At 52.5% G+C, this 19,978-nt stretch overlaps 7 protein-coding genes across 7 annotated transcripts; 5 read left to right on the forward strand and 2 right to left on the reverse strand.

The window, feature by feature from the left end:
* Positions 1–1,247: 1,247 nt before the first annotated feature.
* On the forward strand, positions 1,248–3,406 carry J4E90_001490 (uncharacterized protein; the record flags this gene model as incomplete). Its single annotated transcript, XM_051431078.1, has 2 exons — positions 1,248–2,089; positions 2,143–3,406. 2 exons carry the CDS (start codon positions 1,248–1,250, stop codon positions 3,404–3,406), a joined length of 2,106 nt encoding a protein of 701 aa, XP_051294212.1.
* A 1,300-nt stretch (positions 3,407–4,706) lies between these two features.
* On the forward strand, positions 4,707–6,035 carry J4E90_001491 (uncharacterized protein; the record flags this gene model as incomplete). Its single annotated transcript, XM_051431079.1, has 1 exon — positions 4,707–6,035. The coding sequence occupies one exon, from the start codon at positions 4,707–4,709 to the stop codon at positions 6,033–6,035; it is 1,329 nt and encodes a 442-aa protein (XP_051294213.1).
* Positions 6,036–7,766: 1,731 nt separating this feature from the next.
* On the forward strand, positions 7,767–9,864 carry J4E90_001492 (uncharacterized protein; the record flags this gene model as incomplete). The annotated part of the gene is made up of 2 exons (XM_051431080.1): positions 7,767–7,775; positions 7,870–9,864. 2 exons carry the CDS (start codon positions 7,767–7,769, stop codon positions 9,862–9,864), a joined length of 2,004 nt encoding a protein of 667 aa, XP_051294214.1.
* Positions 9,865–11,024: 1,160 nt separating this feature from the next.
* Positions 11,025–12,316, forward strand: J4E90_001493 (uncharacterized protein; the record flags this gene model as incomplete). The annotated part of the gene is made up of 4 exons (XM_051431081.1): positions 11,025–11,090; positions 11,143–11,373; positions 11,424–11,721; positions 11,778–12,316. 4 exons carry the CDS (start codon positions 11,025–11,027, stop codon positions 12,314–12,316), a joined length of 1,134 nt encoding a protein of 377 aa, XP_051294215.1.
* Positions 12,317–12,478: 162 nt separating this feature from the next.
* On the reverse strand, positions 12,479–14,205 carry J4E90_001494 (uncharacterized protein; the record flags this gene model as incomplete). The annotated part of the gene is made up of 5 exons (XM_051431082.1): positions 12,479–12,626; positions 12,676–13,355; positions 13,404–13,841; positions 13,894–14,112; positions 14,161–14,205. 5 exons carry the CDS (start codon positions 14,203–14,205, stop codon positions 12,479–12,481), a joined length of 1,530 nt encoding a protein of 509 aa, XP_051294216.1.
* A 1,486-nt stretch (positions 14,206–15,691) lies between these two features.
* J4E90_001495 (uncharacterized protein) lies at positions 15,692–17,968 on the forward strand (the record flags this gene model as incomplete). Its single annotated transcript, XM_051431083.1, has 6 exons — positions 15,692–16,012; positions 16,064–16,318; positions 16,570–16,583; positions 16,639–16,940; positions 16,993–17,011; positions 17,083–17,968. 6 exons carry the CDS (start codon positions 15,692–15,694, stop codon positions 17,966–17,968), a joined length of 1,797 nt encoding a protein of 598 aa, XP_051294217.1.
* Positions 17,969–18,231: 263 nt separating this feature from the next.
* On the reverse strand, positions 18,232–19,026 carry J4E90_001496 (uncharacterized protein; the record flags this gene model as incomplete). Its single annotated transcript, XM_051431084.1, has 1 exon — positions 18,232–19,026. One exon carries the CDS (start codon positions 19,024–19,026, stop codon positions 18,232–18,234), a length of 795 nt encoding a protein of 264 aa, XP_051294218.1.
* Between the last annotated feature and the right edge of the window lie 952 nt (positions 19,027–19,978).

A 19,978-nucleotide genomic window follows, 5' to 3' on the forward strand; every position in this document is an offset into this window, starting at 1 on the left:
GTCAGCAATCCTGTCACGCTAGAGCCAAGGCCCACTTGCTTTTCCGTTCTCTTCTCGTCGCCAACATCCTCCACCAGCTTTTCTGAGTGCCTGAGACGTCACTCCGCGTCATGCTCCATCATCTGCATCATCTTCACTTTGGAAAGAAATCCTCACAGCCCTCTGACATGTTGTCTGATGTGTCTCGGCAGAACTCAATGACCTCGCAGCGCCGCTCGGCTCCCCAGCGTAATCACCGACCTCATTGTCGCTTATGTCGCTGACTTTGCATAACCTTGCACACAACACGAGAGTCGCTGCAGTGCGCGCATGCAGCATAACGAAGCTACCCACCTCTGACAGCTCAGGGTCTACCCGGTACATATTAATAGACGCCATCGGACGCGCACGAAAAGCTCTGTGGCGTAAAGCCAAGTTGTGGAACATCGGTGGTTTTGAAGCTGGCGCGCCGATGCTTTTGATGGCTGTGGGTGGTGTGGGAGAAGCATGTCGCATTCGCCAGAGGTAATCGCCGTCTGACTGCACCGTTGCGCCTCATGGTCGTGCTACGGATGCGACTGCGGAATATTTCTTGGTCTGTTAGATGTGCTACTGAGATGTGCTTCTTGTTTGGACTGTTCATGCAACGTTCATGCAAAGAATCGACGTTGTCTATGACTATATTACTCTTCACCCCTATAGCTCATGTCCGTATATCTCTGCATATTGTTACCATCTCGTTTCTTTGGACCTCTCGTACGTTCGGCTGCAAGCAACAGATCGGGCTTCAGCGCACGCACCCAATATATCCGGACTGATACCTAAGGCTTACTCTCGAGACTGGGAACATCATGGCGGCGCCTCCTCCGTCCATATCGAAGTACCGAGGGGCACGCCCCGCCGCGCTCTCCATCATAGGATCTATATCATCATCAACACGCCCATCTACACAAGCTACACATGCTACACAATCCACACACGAGCTCAATTGGCACGCTCGCACGAACTCGGAAGAGCGCGGCTTGATCGCGGATATCATCCAAGATCTGGCTGACAATTGCCAGACTGCGTTCGATCGAGCAACCGAGCAAGCAGGGCTAGGCACAGCCTCATATATCTCTTATAACCCACAAGGACAAGACCTCGCCAAAGATCTCGCTCAGTCACAACCATACTCGCAAAGGCGGGATTGCGCTACCTCCTACACAACTAACAACCTACGAGAAGATCTACAAGAAATCCGACCTTACCTGCGGGCAAGCACTCTAATGGCACTAGAAGGGATATTGCGGCTGAATGAAGCCAACGAGGCTAATGCAGCCGATCCAGCTTTCCGCCGCAACACAATAAGACGAGTCTCAACGTCCGAGGACGGCGATCATGTACCAGTCATAATGGACCCATACGACGACACAAATTACTCCAGTCCCACAAGCTTCAAGTTCGACGACGAAAGCATCATGGACGGACCTCTCAGCCCTGCAATGGGCAAATACCCAGACCGAAACTACCGCAGGAGTAATCTCAGGGATGCGCATTCGATGAGCGACGAACCTTTTGATGAGCCACCAACCGTTTACGACATCGAACGACAAAGAGGAGCGCCAAAGGCACCATCTCCATACCCATCCACTGCGAAGACAGCGATCATAATGCTCTCGTTGTACATCTCGATCTTCCTTGTCGCTCTTGACCGAACTATCATCGGCCCAGCGATACCCGCCATCACAAACGAGTTTAGTAGCATTGGCGACATCGGATGGTACGGTAGCGCGTACATGCTGACAGCAGCCGGGTTCATCTTGCTGTACGGTCGCATATACACCTTCTTTCCTACCAAGCCAGTCTTCCTATCCGGCATCTTCTTATTCGAACTCGGGAGTATTATCTGTGGCGCTGCGCGGAACAGCAATATGCTTATCGTCGGACGTGCCGTTGCGGGCCTGGGGAGTAGCGGTATCTTCACCGGCGCGATCCTGATCATGTTCAACACTGTACCGCTGGCCAAGCGACCCATGCTGCAGGGTCTCTTCGGCGCATGCTTTGGCGTCGCAAGTGTGGCCGGTCCCTTGCTAGGCGGTGCGTTCACTAGCAGCAGCGCAACATGGAGGTCAGTAATATCGTTAACAAATCGCATATGAAACTCATATTAACGTCATCCAGATGGTGCTTCTACATCAACCTCCCGCTCGGTGGCTTCACTCTCCTTGTAGTGTGCTTGCTGCTGAAGCTGGATGAGAAGAAGCCGCAACTCAAGACGTGGGGAGAGACGATACGACAACTTGATCCCTTGGGCACCGCATTGTTTCTTCCATCGATCACTTGTCTCTTGCTAGCGCTGGAGTGGGGCGCAGCCGACTACCCGTGGACCTCACCGCGGATGGTCATACTACTTGTCGCCTTCGCAATGCTGCTGATAGCATTCGTGCTGTGGCAATACGTCACCAGGCACACCACTGCGACTCTACCAGCACGCATTATCTTCCAGCGCAGCGTTACGTTCGGTAGTGCATCCCAGTTCTGCGTAGGCGCGACCATGCTCACGGTCTCCATCTACGTTCCTCTCTGGTTCCAGGCCATCAAAGGTGCATCTGCGATGCAATCCGGCATCAACACCATTCCGCTCGTACTTTCGGTTGTTTTCGGCTCGATCGTGTCTGGAGCTCTGGTACAGCGCATCGGATATTACACTCCTTTCATGATCCTTGGCTCAGGCTTGATGGCCATCGGAGCTGGTCTCATCACCACTTGGGAGATGACCACCGATAACGCCATGTGGATTGGAACGCAGATCGTTGTGGGCTTTGGCGTTGGCTGCACCATGCAACATCCCAACATCGCCGTGCAAACCATACTGCCCAAGGAGGATGTTCCGACCGGCACGGCAGTGCTTTCGCTGTTCCAAACACTCGGTGGCGCAGTCTTCACAGCCGTCGGCCAGAATCTGTACATACACAAGTTCTCGTCTGGTCTGGAGCAAATCGGAGGCCTGGACCCTCAAAAGATCCTAGACGCGGGAGCCACGAACCTAACGGCTGGTGTAACTCCAGCCATCAAGGCCCTGATACTGGCAGCCTACAACGACTCGTTGACACATGGAACGTTCTTTGCGGCACTCGTCATAGCCTGCCTTGCGATACCAGCTGCTGTAGGCATGGAGTGGCGAAGCGTCAAAGCAAAGCCAGACACGTCCGTACAGGGACACGATGAGAAGCGGGATCAGAAGCCACAGCAGCCCCGTGGTATCCTGAAAGCTCCAGCCAATGGTGCGGGTCGGCAAGAAGGGAACCAGCCGGCGGTGGCGGAGCCCGCGCCAGCTTTGAAGAAGATGTTCAGGCAGAGTGGTCAATTTGCGTCGTATTTGACAGCCACCATTAACCCCGACCTCCGTGATCAACTGGGCCCGGGGAAGCAAGTTCGCAGGTGACGAAGCTGGTTCTTCTTTCCCGGAATTAGATCTATGGATGAATGCGATGTCCTTTAGCGTGTAATGATGATAGGGCGGATACCATATCGCATCGTATCTCTGCCATTAATGCATAATGTATTAGCCATTTGTTCTCCCTCCCCGTCGTTGTTTGCTTGAAGTTTGTCATCTTTGGCGCTGTTTCCAAGCGTCTCACGTGTTGTGAGGGGCGAAAATGCGCAAGCTTACAAGACGTTCCTTGATTTTCGCAAGGTAGCAGACTTCGGGGCCTTTCCGATTCGCAGCTCACCAAACAGGTAATGCGTAAGCGAAGCCACCAAGCCATGGGGCTGATCATCCCACGTCCAGGACGAGCAATCAAGCAAAGCCGAGCTCTAGCGAAGCTTTATCAACCATATGGATGTTTGAGCCCCACTTTTGCGATATCATTTCTGCTTGATTGAGATGATAGACGGTTGGGGTCGGTGTTGCTATCAGGCTCCAACGTGTATTTGCTCCGCCCACACAGGCGCGATTATCGCCTTGAAGCCGCCCTTCTCGCGGTGAAACCACACTTCGGTGGTTTTGGGGGTCGGATAGGTGCGTCATCCGGGCCAGCTCCGAGATTGCGTGTACACGATTGGTTGTTCGTAAACCTAAAGCTTGCTGACAACCACCACCAGGTCGTACTCAGGCAGGCAGTCTGCTGTGCAATCTGTAGGAACCAACAACATGACTAGCGACGCGCATCATATGCCAATGGCGTTGCCAGACGTCTCAACTCGCCGCGCACGGTTCGTCAGCCCACGTATTCCACTCGCAGCTGGCGCGAACGTGGCCGTACTACACGTCAGATGCTCGAACACAATTAGTGATCCGATTTCACAAAGGGCCGAATGTAATGTCGATACCGGATCGCACTTCCCACGGTTCCCCACAGCTGTCGGGCGTCGTATCATGGTCATCCGCGTAGCTGGGTCGGTCTTAAGTAATGCTCAGCGCTGGGCTGGCCATCGTATAGCAGTTACGAGCTTCCGCACAAATGGTGAGCTGACGCTGATAAGCTCTGGCATGCTGAGATTGAGCCGCAGCTGTACAATGCGGCTCATGTCGGACCTGTTGTTTCGGAGATCATAGAGGAGAGACGAATATGATCGACGCCGCATTTAGAGAATGGTGCATATATGCATGGCGACGTCCATGGTGTTTTGTATAAGAGCCAACACACCCGGACAGCTTGAAACCCAGTCAGTACTGGAAGGCTAATCGTCGTTACTGTTCAACCTTCTCTTCTGCGATAAGAGGTGCAACATCTGGCACTATGGCTTCCCAAAACGTTCACATCGTGCTCAGCGTAGCATGGCAAGACGCTGGAGACACGACACGTGCTATCGCGATGGCTATCGCGTTGCGGGATATGTGCCCGTCCAATATCAATCTGCGAATCGACTTCCTGTCCTGTGGCGCGCGGTTCGAATATCAAATCACGGACGCTGGCTTCAATATCGTCCCAGCTCAACCACGTGTGAAGGGCATCTCCGTGGCGCATGACCTCGGATGGGACTGGCCCGAGTTCTTCGGTTCAGAAGAAATAGCCAAATCATTCATCGATGGCCAACTTGCAGCGTTCAAAGAGTTGAAGCCCGATATTGTGTTCCATGGCATGTGGGCTCCGGCCTCTATTGCTGCACGACTCCTGGGTATTCGAACGATCAACTTCCTCCCAGTGCCTTTGCATCCTGGAGCCTTTGCTCATGGCCTGATTCGCGATCTTCCAAATATGATGCCATTGTTCACACGGCTTCCACGACCGGTCCGACAGCGCATGGCGTGGTGGGCCAGCGGCCTGATGGTGAACGCTCCTATCTTCCGACAGAAGCGCCTAGGAGCTGCTGCAGCAGCCTGTGGATGGCCAGTCACTGGACCCATCTCACTCTTCGACATGAACATGGCCGATCTCAACTTGGTCAACGACCACCCCATATTCCATCAAGAATATCTGCACCGCCTCCCAAAGAACATCGTCCTCACAGGTCCTTTGTACGCCCGAAACGACTCGAAGCTGGACGAAGACATATCGGCACATCTGACAAAGGGTCCTGGTCCATCGATCCTAGTTACAATGGGCAGCTCGGGGACGGAAGAGTTCTTGTTCGAAGCGATCAAGGCTCTACGATTGAACCCTGACGACAACTGGAACGCAGTCGTGCTGGCTTCGAAATCCATCTGCGACATCGACAAGGCAATTGAGATCGCTGGCGGAGATGCGCGGCTTCTGGTGACTGATCGGTTCATCCCAGCACCGGCTGCCAATGCGCTCGCCGACCTCATCGTCACGCATGGAGGTCAAGGGACTGTCCAATGCGCCTTGGCTGCAGGAAAGCCTATTGTCGGTGTCGCGCTACAAGTCGAGCAGCAGACGAATCTGGACAATGCCATGAATGCTGGAGCAGGTATCCGCGTGCAGAAACAGTTCTGGAAGGCCAAGAACATTCGCAGCACGGTGTTGACGGTGCTCAAGGATCCTTCTTATGCAGCGAGCGCGCGGATGCTAGCGGAGACGTTGAATTCCATGGACGGCGCAAAGACGGCAGCAGAGGTGATGTGGAAGTTTATCGTCCAGGAACAGACGGAGAAGGTCAAAGTTTAGGTTTGACAAGCAAGCGTGTCATGGTGTCATGATGCTGGCGCGCTAGGTTCGACGGCTGAGAACGCGACGCGTTTTGGTTGGCCAGATCGTTGTTGCTGACGCCGGGCTCTCCGCGTAGAGACATGTTCCCTATCCTGGTGTACTTTAGAGGTCCAAAATTCCCCTTCATAGTAATGCAACCCGTAAGAGTGCAACGGTGACGATCAAGAACGCGTTGTGTCACGCGTGGAGGAGAGGAGACACGTGAGAAGCGTGCCGACGCGCGCCGTGCGCTAGTGGCTTGGCACGCTCATAGCACTTTCCAAATATGCGGCCGCCCCTGGATGCTCTTCCCATCCTCTTTTCCAGCACCATCTCGCGCGCCCATACTATCGAGGCCTCATGCGTATCCCCTCTCTTCATGTGCGACCATGCATATTTTTGCGAATGCTCTAACATTCGAGTTACGACCCATACCTAAAGGACCACGACTATTTTCCGCGCAAGAGTGTAACAAGGCCTCGCGTGTTTCACAGAAACCTCCGCTGTTCGCTGGAGTCTCACTATGCACACAAATTGGTAGTTATCGCATTCGCATAGGACTCGGCCAACACTAGTGTTGTATTGGACAGCTTTGAGCATTCCTGTCACAGTGAAAGGTTTCTTTGGTGGTATCTCGGGATTATCGATGTGGTTTCCTGCTAACAAAGAACGCCAGCAAAGGCTCCATCAGCCAGCCACTCCCCCGGTTTTCACCATCGTTCAGAGAACTCTTTGATGGTCGTCACATGCCCCTGCAGCCGTCCGTAACGTTCCCCAGAACATGTCTGCACAAGTCCGACATGCATGCTGATCTTTCTTTCCTCGCACTCCTTCGTCAACCATAGTCCCAAACCGCGTAGCGCTCTCTCATTGGACTGATCCTGGCATATGCAGACGTTGGAACTGAACTCATACAACGTGAGATACCGCAGAGTAGTGCCCACGAGTAGTTTCTCCAACCTGTACTTGTGTACTATTTTCGCCAAGGAGTCTGCTGTTGGCTCATTGACTCTGTATTCGACCTGCGCCAACACACTTGTACACATTCTGATATTGAGGCGCTGGAGCGCTGGGAACTTGTCTATGTGACTGAGCAAAGTTCTGATGTTGTGCATGCCTCCTAATATCAACGATCTTAGGCTGCCAAAAGCGTTGTTGGCTGAGAGAAGCGTAGTAAGTCGATGTATGTTGCGATAGCCTCGGACTAGAACATGGGATCTACCGAGGACGACTGGTGTGATATCTTTCCTGATTGCGGATGATACCTGGGAAATGCCTGCTAGGCCGTAGTAAGGTCTCGGGGGGTAGGCTTTGATGTCGGCGTTTTCCCCAGGAACGTTGACAAATATGACTGCGTACTTTCCGACTGCACCCGCAAGCACGGCTTCATAGACAATATCTCTTAGCTCTCTTGGAAGTTTGCCAAGATCTCCAAGGCCAGTGGTGGGTGCTTCGGTGGGTGCGAGATCATTTTTGTCTCTAGAATTGAGGAAGATTGCGAGGCTACCCATGATCTTGGTTGAGTAAGAAAGTGAGACCAGTGGTTGTCAGTTCAGCGCATTCTCATAGTCGGTGCGAACTCATAAGCGCAGGGAGTCATACATGCACGTCAAAGTGACGAGCAGGTCAGTCCTGTTGGCTTCACTATACCTATCGCAATTACTAGGGTTACTGAGGGAAACAAGAAGGATGGTTTGCTGCCTAAACACCATGGTCGAGGTAGAAAAGCCAACCGTGCACTCCAAATGCACTCGACGAAGTATCCCTGGAGGTCTAGCCCGAGTATTAGATCTTGGCTAACACGACTATGCAGGATAGGGACTTCGACGAAGATCCTTTCTCATCTCCATCGCCTGCCCAAAATCCGATGGGACAAGCTGCACCTACTCGATCTCGCCGAGCGCAATCCACCCCCGGCTATTCATTGCTTGCACCGCCTCCAGCGACCCCTAGCGGCTCTTTCGAGGCGACCCATACTCTAGAAAGCAGCCCGCTTTCCAATATGACCCCGCTACCGGCCTCTGGCCTGGGGCAATGGACAGCCCAGATGGAAGGCCGGCCTACGTCTCTACCAATGTTACCGTTCACGACCCGAGGATTTCGCAACCCCGATGCGGTTCCGGCTTTCCATCGGTTTGAGACAACCATCTCAGCAAATCTCTCCTTCGGCATTCGGTTCATGTGCGACGACTACGAACATTCAGGGGTAAACTTCGGTTTAGCTGCGCTGCAGATCCTACTCACACAGCTCACTGGTACCGACGACTTCGTGATCGGCCTAGGTCGAGCTTTGAAGGGCAAGGGCGATACTATGCCAGTGCGTTTCAAGGGCGACTCGCAACACACCTCCAACCAACTCTTAGAGCAGACTAAGGCGTCCATGGACGTGTCTAGACGGTATCTTCATGTACCAGTCAAGAACTTGTTATCCGAGTTGAACATCTCGAAGCAGACACTTCTTCATCAAGTCACCTTTGACTGGATCGCTAGTGCCTATCCGACCTCTCCGACTACCGATATGTACTTCGAGCATGCTCAAGACCTCGTCTTGATTGTACGCGAAGACCTCGACCGCAATCTAGTCGTATTCGTTGGCCTTGACGAGAAGACGTATGACAAAGAACATGCTGAAGTGGTGGCGGGGATGTACATCCAAGCAATGGCGCAAATGGTCGCTCAAAACCAGACTACTAGCATCATCGATATGGACCTTATACCCCAAAAAGAACGCGAGCAAGGCATGGCGCACGGCGCCGGACCCGAGCACCAAGTCTCCTTCAGCAGCATTCTCGAGAAGCTTCAGGAGATCGCAACAACGACGCCCGATCGTGTCGCTGTAAAGGATGAACAAAACCAAAAGATTACCTACGTCAACCTCATACGTCGCGCGGTCGCCATGTCTTCCGATTTGAAGAAGCACGAAGTCGCTCGTGGTACTCCTGTGTGCGTGCTCGGTCCACCAACCGTCGATCTTCTTTGCAGTATCGTTGCGATATGGTGCGCTGGCGGTGTTTACGTTCCAATCGACTACCGCCTATCCGTCGATGACAATCTTCCTATCGCTAAGAACTCCGACACTATGTTTTGCATCGTCAGCACGCCAGATCTAGTTGACTATGCATTGAGACTCCAACTTGGTACCGTATTCTTCTGCGGCGACATGGTCTTCACGGAAGGTTTCGACAACATCGAGGAACCGCTGCCAGACGATCTTGCTGTGGGACTGCATCTTCCGTCGTCCGATGGTCTGCCAAAAGGCGTCGTTTTGACCCACGAGAATTCGAAGGTGCTTGTGGCTTCCACTGCCTACTACTTCGAAGAAGAGAAACCGATCGTACTGCAGCACAGCAACTGGACGTCGGAGATGTCGCTCTTCCAGATCTTGTTCGCCCTAACGTCTGGAGGCACACTCTTCGTAGCCGCAGACTCATCTCCCGCCAATGTGACCAAAGTCATGGTGCACCAGAAGATCACCACTACTATTGCTACACCATCTGACTACTCACTTTGGTTCCAACATCCTCGTCACATGCTCAAGGATTGCAAATCTTGGAAATTCGCGTTGAGTGGCGGAGAAAACATCTCATCGAGCGTTATTCGCAACTTCACTGAGCTTCAACTCGACAACCTGGAGCTTGCAAGCTTCTACGGAGCGACTGAGACGACAATCGCTTCCTCCATGAGCTTTGTCGACTACAAGGCATACGCGAGCAACAAAGAAGGCCAGCTCATCCCTGTGGGAACCGCGTTGCCGAACAACCACATCTGGGTAGGCGACCATCTGGGCAGACCACTTCCTGTAGCTTGAACTGGTGATATCTGGGTCGCTGGTCCGGGTGTTGGGCCATGCTACTTTGGCTGTAAGGCCGACGACCATCGTTTCCAGAAATATCCTGGAACTGGTGTGAAGTGTTTTCGGACAGGAGACTGGGGTTTCATCAACGATACTGGGGTACTTTTCGTTACCTCGCGACGCTTAGACGAGTCAACCTCGCAAGTAGGCGGCTTTCACATCGAGCTGGGTGATGTCTCGCGGACAATCGTTGACCAGGCCAAAGGGAGAGTGGTGGAAGCAGTCGTGGTTCTTCATAGCAATGAAGAGCAGGAAGAGCCACAGATCCTGGCTGCTGTTGTCATGACCGGGACACTCAACGCTGCATCGCGCCGGTATCTGCTGAAGCTGCTTCGCGGCCTCCATCTCCCCGCTTACATGCGTCCGACCCGCGCCGTGATCTGGAAGCAGCTGCCACGCACGTCTGGAGGTAAGATTGATCGTCGCGCCGTGATGGCAACTGTGATACCAGATACCGACATTATCCGGGTCATGTAGCCGATGAGCTTCTTTGATGAATGAGTCATAAGGACGTTGGGGTTCTATGCACGCGTTGGATATTCTGGGTGTGTGGAACAAAGCTGTGATCCATAGAGGCATCCATGAATGTATCTAGAAACCTCAACACCTTTGTATCGTTAGCCAGAGAAGCAATGTGACGTGCGTTTCGAAAAACGAGGGGCTAAAGTGAGAAGAACATGCCCCTCCTCCCCCTCCAAAGCACCCATCACCCCTCCATCTCCGCCTCACGCGACCCATTGCGGCTCGCGCCGCATATTGCATGCCGCAAAGAATGCATCCGTGACCAGAACACAGCCCGCCAGCTCACGAGCTTCTGTATGCTTCCGGTGACTTCCAACACCAAGGCAGCGTATGAGCCCAACTCCCCCACATGCCCAGCCAATCAGAACCTGCCATCTTTCGCACCGGCGGCGTCACCGTACTTTGGGCCATGCAGATGCAAAACAACTAGCTAGCGCTGCGCGGGAGCCCAAAACAACGCGTCTTCTTAAATGTTAGGATCCCCAGATTTTTCTGTCGTTTAGTAATTTTCCTGCCTTTTGGTGATTGCGTGACGTTTGCCAGTTCTGAAGATGGCGGAATTAGTTGTTGCGGGCCCGCCTGCCCCACCTCCGATGACGTTTCGCGATCGGTTGTCGCAGTTTAGAATTCTGGAAGAGAAGAGGTGCGAGCTTATTGAGGTATGCTACTGGAGGCGTCCTGGATGCCATGATGGTTTTGACGATGGAGTAGGAACTCCTAGACAAGCTCGAAAAGACAGAAGCACGCCTCGCACAGTGTGAACTCGACCTCGGCTCCGAACAGAATGTCAGGCGGACGTTGCAAGCGGAAATCGCAGATGTCACGCGGACGATGCAAGGGCAGCTGTCAGAGTCAAAGGCAAAAGAAGAGGCTCTAGTGCAGTCGCAGTCCAAACGGCCGTTCGTTATGGTGCTCATAGATGCCGATGCCGAAGGCTTCCTGGTATGTGTTGTAGTATACTTCTAGTCGTGCATCTTAGCTGACCGTCCCAGTTCCAAGACAAATACATAACACGGAAAGCTCAAGGCGGCGAAGCATTAGCAGATGAACTGAACATACGGATAAGAGAATACTTGCGGGAGCTGTACGAAGATGCCGACTCACTCGACATCATTGTCCGCATATATGCCAACTTGGAAGGTATGGCCAACTACCTTGTACGACTTGAGAAGGTTCGGAACTTGGGTCAGCTACGAGCCTTCTCGACTGGCTTCTGCGGCAGGATAACGAGCTTCGACTGGATCGATACTGGAGTCGGCAAGGAAGGCGGAGCAGGAAGAAAAGTGCGAGGTATGTATCCACGCATGCTCGAGGTGGAAGGTCGCGAGGTCGCTAACATGACACAGAAAACTTGTCGTTCTTCGCATCGAACACGCACCTACGACACACGATAGTCGCATGCTCGCCCGTCGACCTACCCGCTTCTCTCCTCACCTCCATACCACTCGAGAAGCTAACGCTGATCGAATCTCTCCCGCTGCCTTCTTCGCTTACAACACTACCTTTGAAAACCGCCAAGTTCCCCTCTCTCTTCCCTCCTCCGCCACCCACCAAGAACGCAAAGCCCAGTCGAGAGCGCGGCCGAAACGAGCGAGGACTAAGCGAAACTGACGTGAGAAGAGGAGACAGGGACATGCGAAGAGGAGATGAAAGAGGCGGAGGACCGCAACTGCAGCTCATGGAACAAGAGCATGAAGGTGGAGGCTCTACATGGCTGGTCATACAACCTGAGAGGAGTAAGAGCCAGGCTGTTAGCGGGAGGGACAGGGACAGAGACAGGAGGAGGGCTCCAAGCGAAGACGATACCAGCAGCTTGAGTATTAGCATCGGGCCAGACAATACTGTCAGTGTTGACAGTGGGAGGCGGCGGAGGTTGATGGGCTAGTCTTGGTTTGACATACGAGATCTGGGATCTTTGATATGAAGGGAAGCTGTCACGTCGCGTACTATTTGATGAGTTTGATAGCATGGCATAGCATAGCGCAGCGGCATATATTCGTAGTGTTTATCGTACGCAAGCATAGTGGCGAGCAGTACAACCGGAAATCTACAGCGTTTGTCGGAAGCCTTCCTGGCCCTCCAGAATCCTCTCTCCACGATCAGCCTGGCGATTAGCTCGTGAGTAGACCCAGAAGTTCTTGAGCACGTGTAGTATGCTCAGAACCTGAGTTGCGATAACAACGGCCATGGCAGGTCTATATGAGTTAGCTTTAGATCCTCACACATTGTGATGCAGAAACTTACATGTACTTCGGCGCATCCTGCTGTCGGAAAATGTTCGACGCTGCGATGCCTCCGCAAGCTCCACCTCCGATCAACAACGCACTCGCTACACTCCTCTTCATCTGCCCGACGATGTTGTTGTGCATATAACTCAGTATACTAGGCACATTCGCGTTTGCACCACTGACACCCAGAAAGACTCCGGCATACCGTGCGCGAGCGTTGCTGAGGAAAGCCATCATGCACACCCCCAAAACAGCCCATGCGCAGTTGAACACGATGATCGCACCGCGCATTCTATATTTGTCGGCGACCCATGCCGTGCCAAACATCCAAGCCGCAGCCAGGACGTATGGCGGGAAAGACAGGATCTGACTCATGGCGACAGAGTAACCCATGTCGTTGCGGAGGATGATTGGCAGGAAGTATCCCCAGCTGTATGCGACGACGTTGTTGAGGAAGTAGAGCCATGCGAACTCCCAGATCTTCCAGTCGCGGAGATGTTTGGCGATGGTTGAACGGGTAAGTTTATCGGCAACGGCATCGCCACGGTCGCGTTGAATGCGGGCCAGAACAATGTTGGCTTCCGCATCGGTCAGGAAAGGGCGTTTCGTGATGGGACTGGGTTGGCTGGCTTTATCGGGAAAGTCAATAATGGTGACGTAGCCAAGGAAGCCCAGCAACATGGTGATGGCACCCTCCTAGTATCTGTTAGCAACTGGTAGAGAGTAGGGAGGCGCTTGACATACGATCGCAAAGATCCATTGCCACCCATTTAGGCCTCCTAGTCCTCTCATCTCGCTCAGACCCCAAGCCAAGATGTTCGAGAAACCACTCGCAAGCAGCGCTAGCAGGTAGAATCCACTGAATCTCTTTTGCACCTCGAATCTCACATACCAGCAACTTAACAAGAAGACGCAGCCAGGGTAGTAGCCGGCCTCGAGCACACCCAGTATAACTCGGCAACCTAGTGCTTGCGTCCAGTCATCCGTGAAGCCCATGCCGATCGTGACAGCGCCCCAGCAAACGACCAGGGAGGGCAGCCAGACCGCAGGGCCGAGTTTTCGGATAATGATGTTGGCAGGGAACTGGAAAATAATATACGGAATAAAAAAGATCATTGTGAGGATGGAGTAGCGTGAGCCGATTGAAAGACCCAGGTCCTCGTCCATGCCCGCGATACGCGCCTGAATGGTGAGTCAGTATATGGGTTATAGGACGACTGAGGATATGCAGTACATTCGGAAGGTTAACGCGGTCGATGAGTGCGAAGGCATAGATTACAGCGAGTGTTGGCAAAAGCCTGAGATCTATCTTCCGAATGATGCGGCGTGTTTCCTTGTCATCTCTTTCGATAGGTGACGATGCCGGCCCTAAGGAGTCATTCGCTGGGTCTACGGTGTCTTCGAGATTGACACGGTCGTCTCTACCGCCATAGCTTTTCTCGTCGAACGAGATCTTCTGTCGTCAGCGCATCGTTCCAGAAGGGCTTGGATGAACACTGACATGCTCTTTTCGCTCGGCTTCAAGGTCCTTCTCTTTCAGCGACATGTTTCCTCGTGGCGGACTCGCTGAGACACCATGCGCTGCGCACACATCCTCAAGCTTCTTATCGCTGCATCCCCTCCAGTTCTCCAACAAGAAATCCCCGCCAAACGTCTCCCGAATCGCGGGGTGCTGCGCACATCTTTACTCAATCCGGCTATGACAGACCGTTTCTTGGAGTAAGAGCTCGCTTCGCAGACTTAGCTTCATGCATTGTTACATACGAAGTTCAGCTTCCGCAGCGGAGTGGAAGCTTGGCTATTGAGTTGTTCGGGTAAATGAAGCTTGTGAATGACGTATGTTGACTCGACTTTGCGATGTCAGCGTCGGCAAAGGGAAGGACGCAAGCTTGAGTGGGTATTGCAGTCGCGTATTTGCTTGGTTCTCTGGATTGTGTCTACACCTGGCGTGGCGATCTCCGGTTTGCGCCATGGACATAAGCGTGCCGTCCGTGAATAGGGAGTCATAGCTGCGGTTGGCATTCGTGGGGCACGGCACCTCTGTGATGCGGTTCTCATATCGCGATCATCGATAGAACAGTTGCGTTATCATCAAAGGGGAGCAAAGTACATGCAGGTGGAAGGCGGAGAGCAATGCTACGTCGACGCGATTGATGATGGATGCTGAGCACGTGACAGTGCCCAAATGGGACTAGCTCATCGCGAATCTTCCACGCTAAACTTCAGCGCGTTCCCGAGGTCCTGGCATCGACGCCTCACTCTTCCATCATACTCAGCGATGCCCGCCTTCTTAGATGATAGTATCGCAAAGAAGCGATGCTTGACTTGAACCCCAAAACACTCTTCCGTCTACATCGCAATTGCTCCTAGTTAAGATGGTCGGATGCCGAACGTATGCGCGTCCACATGGAGCACCCACTCATCGAAGATCATCGCTGCTGGCTTGCTGACAACGAAGCAAATCTGTTTGAGGTCTCGGTCCTCCGAAAGTTCTCTATTGATAGTTCCATAACTTCTTACTCTAGGTCTCTGGTTGCAACTCGAACACCGCCAATACCGCACCATATTGATGTGTTGTTCTCGATCGCTTCGACCATCTTCCCATGCCTTGTTCACGGTGCAGCTGCGAGTTTGGGGGCGAGCTTGATTCATCGCTAATGCGTCATTTCATTACCACAACCGAGTGGAAGACTCGGAGAAACCAGTAATATCATAACCAACACTAACCGAGGATATGGCACTGATCGATCAATATCCAACATCCAACATGTGGTGTCGCACGAAGAGTCACCGTACACCAACGTAGCTTGAGCTGAGCTCTACGTATTCTCGTGCGCCGCGAAAGACCATGGTGCGAACCTGAAATCCCTCTCGACCGCGAAATGGCGCCTCAAACCTGATGTCAAAGGTCAGTGCATCGATGGCTGCGTTTGCTTTGATCACGCGCAGCCGATGCAAACGCACAGCGACGCGGTATCAGAGTCGCGACAGCTGCGCGCATCTTACTCACGACCTCATCATACCATTCTGTAATGGCTTCCAATCGCGCTCGAGTGCCCGACCAGGCCTCTCCAATCCACCGTCTGGCGATCAAGCCTCTCTTCGACAGCATCCCATCTCGCGACAAGCTCTACGCTCACTATCTCTCGCAAGCAGCCTGGCATGGAGCGCGCATCATTCTGCGCCAGACCTCTTTAGAATCCGAAGCTATCTTTGATTTCATCATAAAGGCCTATCGTGCGTGCGAGGGCGAGTGGAGCCAGTTCGAGGAAGTATGCGCGGTGACCGAAGATGAAGTCAAGGCTTTTTTGAGCTATGCTGGGCTATTTCTGTACAATCTCGGGAACTTCCATGTAAGCGCCTGCAGTTGTGAGAGAAAATGAGATTATATGCTCACTTTTCAGGGTGAGGGAGGCCAGAAGTTTGTGCCTGGTCTTAGCAAAGAGTCTCTGGAGAAGATCGTTGGATGCGTGGGTATGACAGGATCCGCCGCTCAAAACCTTGTCGACGGTATGACTGCAGTACCTCCGCAGAGCACAGGATATCCACGCGATACTGTTGTGTCAAGCTACTACCTGGACGACCGCATTACGCGCACAGATATCAAAGAAGTTCAGCTATTCATGCAGGAAGAAGGCGTTGAGCCAGAGAATACGAGAGTGCGAAAGACAATCTATAACGGGAACGCCATCTTCGAAATTCTCCGGGCCTCGACTCGGACTGGCAGCAGCGAGCTTACTATAGCTGCACAACTTGGTGGACCGAGATTCAGATTTACGAAAGGAGATGATCAGGACCAGATTTCTACTATCTCCTCATAATAAGTATATCCCTATTCTGCTGTCTTTCATTCGCAAATGACAGCATCAAGATCTTGAGGCCTGGCAATGAGACTAACGAAATATCACAGCCTCCAGAGGGCCAGTATGTACGCACAGAATCAAAACCAGAAGGACATACTCGATTGCCACATGCACAGCTTCGAGACCGGAGATCTCCGAGAATATCGACGAGGCCAAGAGATCTGGGTCAAAGACAAATCCCCATCAATCGAACACATTCTCGGCTTCGTTGAAACCTATCGCGATCCTCATGGCGTACGAGCGAAATGGGAAGGCGTGGTATGTATTGCGGACCCGGAAGAAACGAAGAAGATGGAAGTCTTTGTAGCTAGTGCAGCGAAATTCTGTACCTTGCTACCTTGGGCGACGGCGGAGAACGAGGGCAAGGGTTTATTCGAGAAGGACGTGGTTGTCATACCCCAATGTGCTATCGTGCATGGTGAGTGCCGGCCCTGTCCATACATAAACGCATGCTAACGCTGATGATGCAGCTCTGACAGTCTGCTGCCCGTATGTTTGGGAAGCGTCAAATCTCCCCAACGTAAGTCTTACTAACTGCCCTCCACATCCCAATAATCTAGTCACTCACCTCCAATCGCTCAGTACAACGATATTCGCGAAAACCACGGCTCAAAGAACACCATCATCGCCAACCGAATGAACGCGAATCGAAACTCCCCTGGCGCATCCATCTACCTTCAGCCCCCAAACCGCGAACCCTACCGCGAAAACCTCCATACCATCCGCTTCGTCGCAACAGTCATCCACGAACTCCTCGGCCACGGCACTGGACAGCTCCTCAGTGAAACAGCCCCCGGTATCTTCAACTTCGATGTCACAAACCCGCCAATTAACCCTTTGACGGGCCAAACGGTGGCCTCCTGCTACCGCCCCAACGAAACATACTGGAGCATATTCGAAGACATTCTCGCCATCTTCGGGTATGACGAGAAGACTGAGTTGATGGCTGATCACTTGATCTACCTTTCGTACCTGCACCTTGGTGTCGAAGGTCTTCGTTCGCTCGAACACTACAACCCCGATGACAAGAAGTGGACCCAAGCCCACAGCCAAGGTTACTTCGCCATCTTCAAACACCTCCTCATGGAAGGAGACGGCGTCCTCACGGTCCATCACAACCCTAACACATCCGACCTACACGTTACTGTCGACAGTACCAAAATCCTTTCCCACGGCAAACCTGCACTGGGTCGCTTGATGTGCAAGCTGCACATCTGGCGGTGTACAGCGAACGTTGGGGCGTGTCGACGGTTTTATGAGAGCTTGACCAGTGTAGAGGATGTATATGAGGAGTGGAGGCAGGTTGTGGCGACGAGGCCGGAGCGGAGGGCGAAGTTCGTGCAGGGAAATACGTTCCTGAAAAAGAATGGGGAGATGGAATATAGGGAGTACGAGGAGAGTGACGAGGGGATCATAAGGTCTTGGGCTGAGAGGGGGGTTCATTGAGGTTGTTTGTAGGAGGATGTTTGGGGTAGGAGCAGGTGATCCTGAAGCTGGCTTCACACTTGATGTCGTTTGGCTCAGCTGCAAGGCCCCTCAGTGATTTCCGTTTCTTACAACCTAAAGCCAACGAAGGAAAGGGAGAGCTACGGTATTCACGACTTGGCAGCATATCAGGATAGCTGTGCGGAGTCATACATTGAGAAATATCGAGACTTCGCTTTCCAACCCTGCCCATGGAGGAGCTATCACGCCTTTGCAACCCACAACTAGACCTTCTGAGGTTTTAAGTAAAGCTCTACCTGCCATTCATGTATACCACACATACTCCTCATCCCGTAATATTCCACCATAGAATCAATACGCCGACTCGGCGGATCCACTGGGAACTGCGTCGCCGCTTTCAGCTCCTCTTCAGTCGTAGTAAACTGGGGGATGTTTTCGCAGAAGAAGCCAGCCGGGCCCCCTTCTCTCTTGGTAATATCCACGATGACCGAGCGTACGTTGAAACCCGGTAAGCCATGTGCGAGTACCAACGTATATTTGTCTACTTCAAGTAGCGCATGAGGGTCTTCTAGGAAGCGCATTTCGATGTCTTTGTGTTTCGCATATTCGGCTAGCCAGTCGCGGTCTTGCTGGTTGCAGTTTACGTCTTGAAAGATGATTGGGACCGGATTTTTGAATTTGTTGGCTAACATATGCGCCATGTCGAACACGAGAAGTGTGTGGTACTTGTTCAACCCCAGATCATACCGACCAAGGTCATCGGGGGAAGCTTCCGCCTCCTCGGTGTATAATGGACCAAGTCCAAAGGCGACGATCTTTCGAATGTTCTTGACAGGTGTTGCCATCCATGCTTCATGCAAGCTAGCCAAGAAATACCTGCGCTTTTCGCTCGTCTCCCACGTCTTTGCTGTTTCTATCAAATCTTTGGTACGTAAATTGGGGTCAACCTGTTGTGGAACAGGCATGGGAAACATGCTGATCCCCAAGTTCAAGATCTTCGACAGCAGATCCGTATGCGCTGGGAGATTGATGTAATCCTTGTAGACTGAGTTTGCCATGACGCCATTGCTGAGCAGAAACGCGGTCTCTGGGAAGGTGTTGTCGATGTGCGTCCAGAATCGTAACTCCTTCCGTACATCATTGCCACTACAAGGCTCGGTCGTTAGCTATCAAGCCCACTTCTGACAAGGTTTCCATCATGAACAGCTGTTAGACATACCTCGCCGAGTACGCGCCAGAGAAATCAATATCGTGAGTCCTCCCACTCCTATCCATCAAGGAACATATATGGTTGTCGTTGTTCAAAGTGGCTAGTTGCTCTGAATTGTGCTTGATCGCCTTTTTCGTATACACTCGTCGACTGTCGTTGTAAAAGTTGTTTAGCTGGTGGACTGCGTCTGACATATTTGACACGATGGAGAGAACTGATGCCCGTGATGGCCTGGCAAACGTTGTACTTGGTAGACGTAAGGAGGCTTCTCAGTCTTCGTGAACGGTCGTTAGATTTGGAAAGGTGATAGTCGAGCAGCGACGTTTTATACTTCGCGTGACTCTTCAGTTTGACAGTGAGACTCAGCTGCGATGTCGTAACAAGCAGCTATCAGTCATGATTTCTGATTCTAGTAGTGCCATTCCGTGTACTTGTACGACGATACTGCGAAGTCAGGAAAATGACTGTGGCTCCAGTGAGTCTCTAAATCTTGGTGCCCGCAGATTGAAGCCGCGCCGCCAGAGAAGCGACTGTGATCTCTGTGCTTTTTCGCTTACAGGTCGTGACGTTGGTATGGTCGTGCGCTGTAGCTCTGTGCGGTGTTGGCAGCTATGCCCACCAAGCTGATCGTAAGTACGGAGGCTCATAACACCAACCAAGAGAGTCATAGCGGCGATATCGTTGACTGATAAGGGCAATCAGATCCTGATGCAGTCTTTGCTCTTACGTCGTCAGCCGCTTTGGCGCAAGACTCATTGTCCGCTGCTGATCATTCGCAGTCACGACACCAGTAAACTTGT

Source organism: Alternaria incomplexa (assembly GCF_024043165.1).
Source record: "Alternaria incomplexa strain BMP 0042 chromosome Unknown scaffold_2, whole genome shotgun sequence".
NCBI lineage: Eukaryota > Fungi > Ascomycota > Dothideomycetes > Pleosporales > Pleosporaceae > Alternaria > Alternaria incomplexa.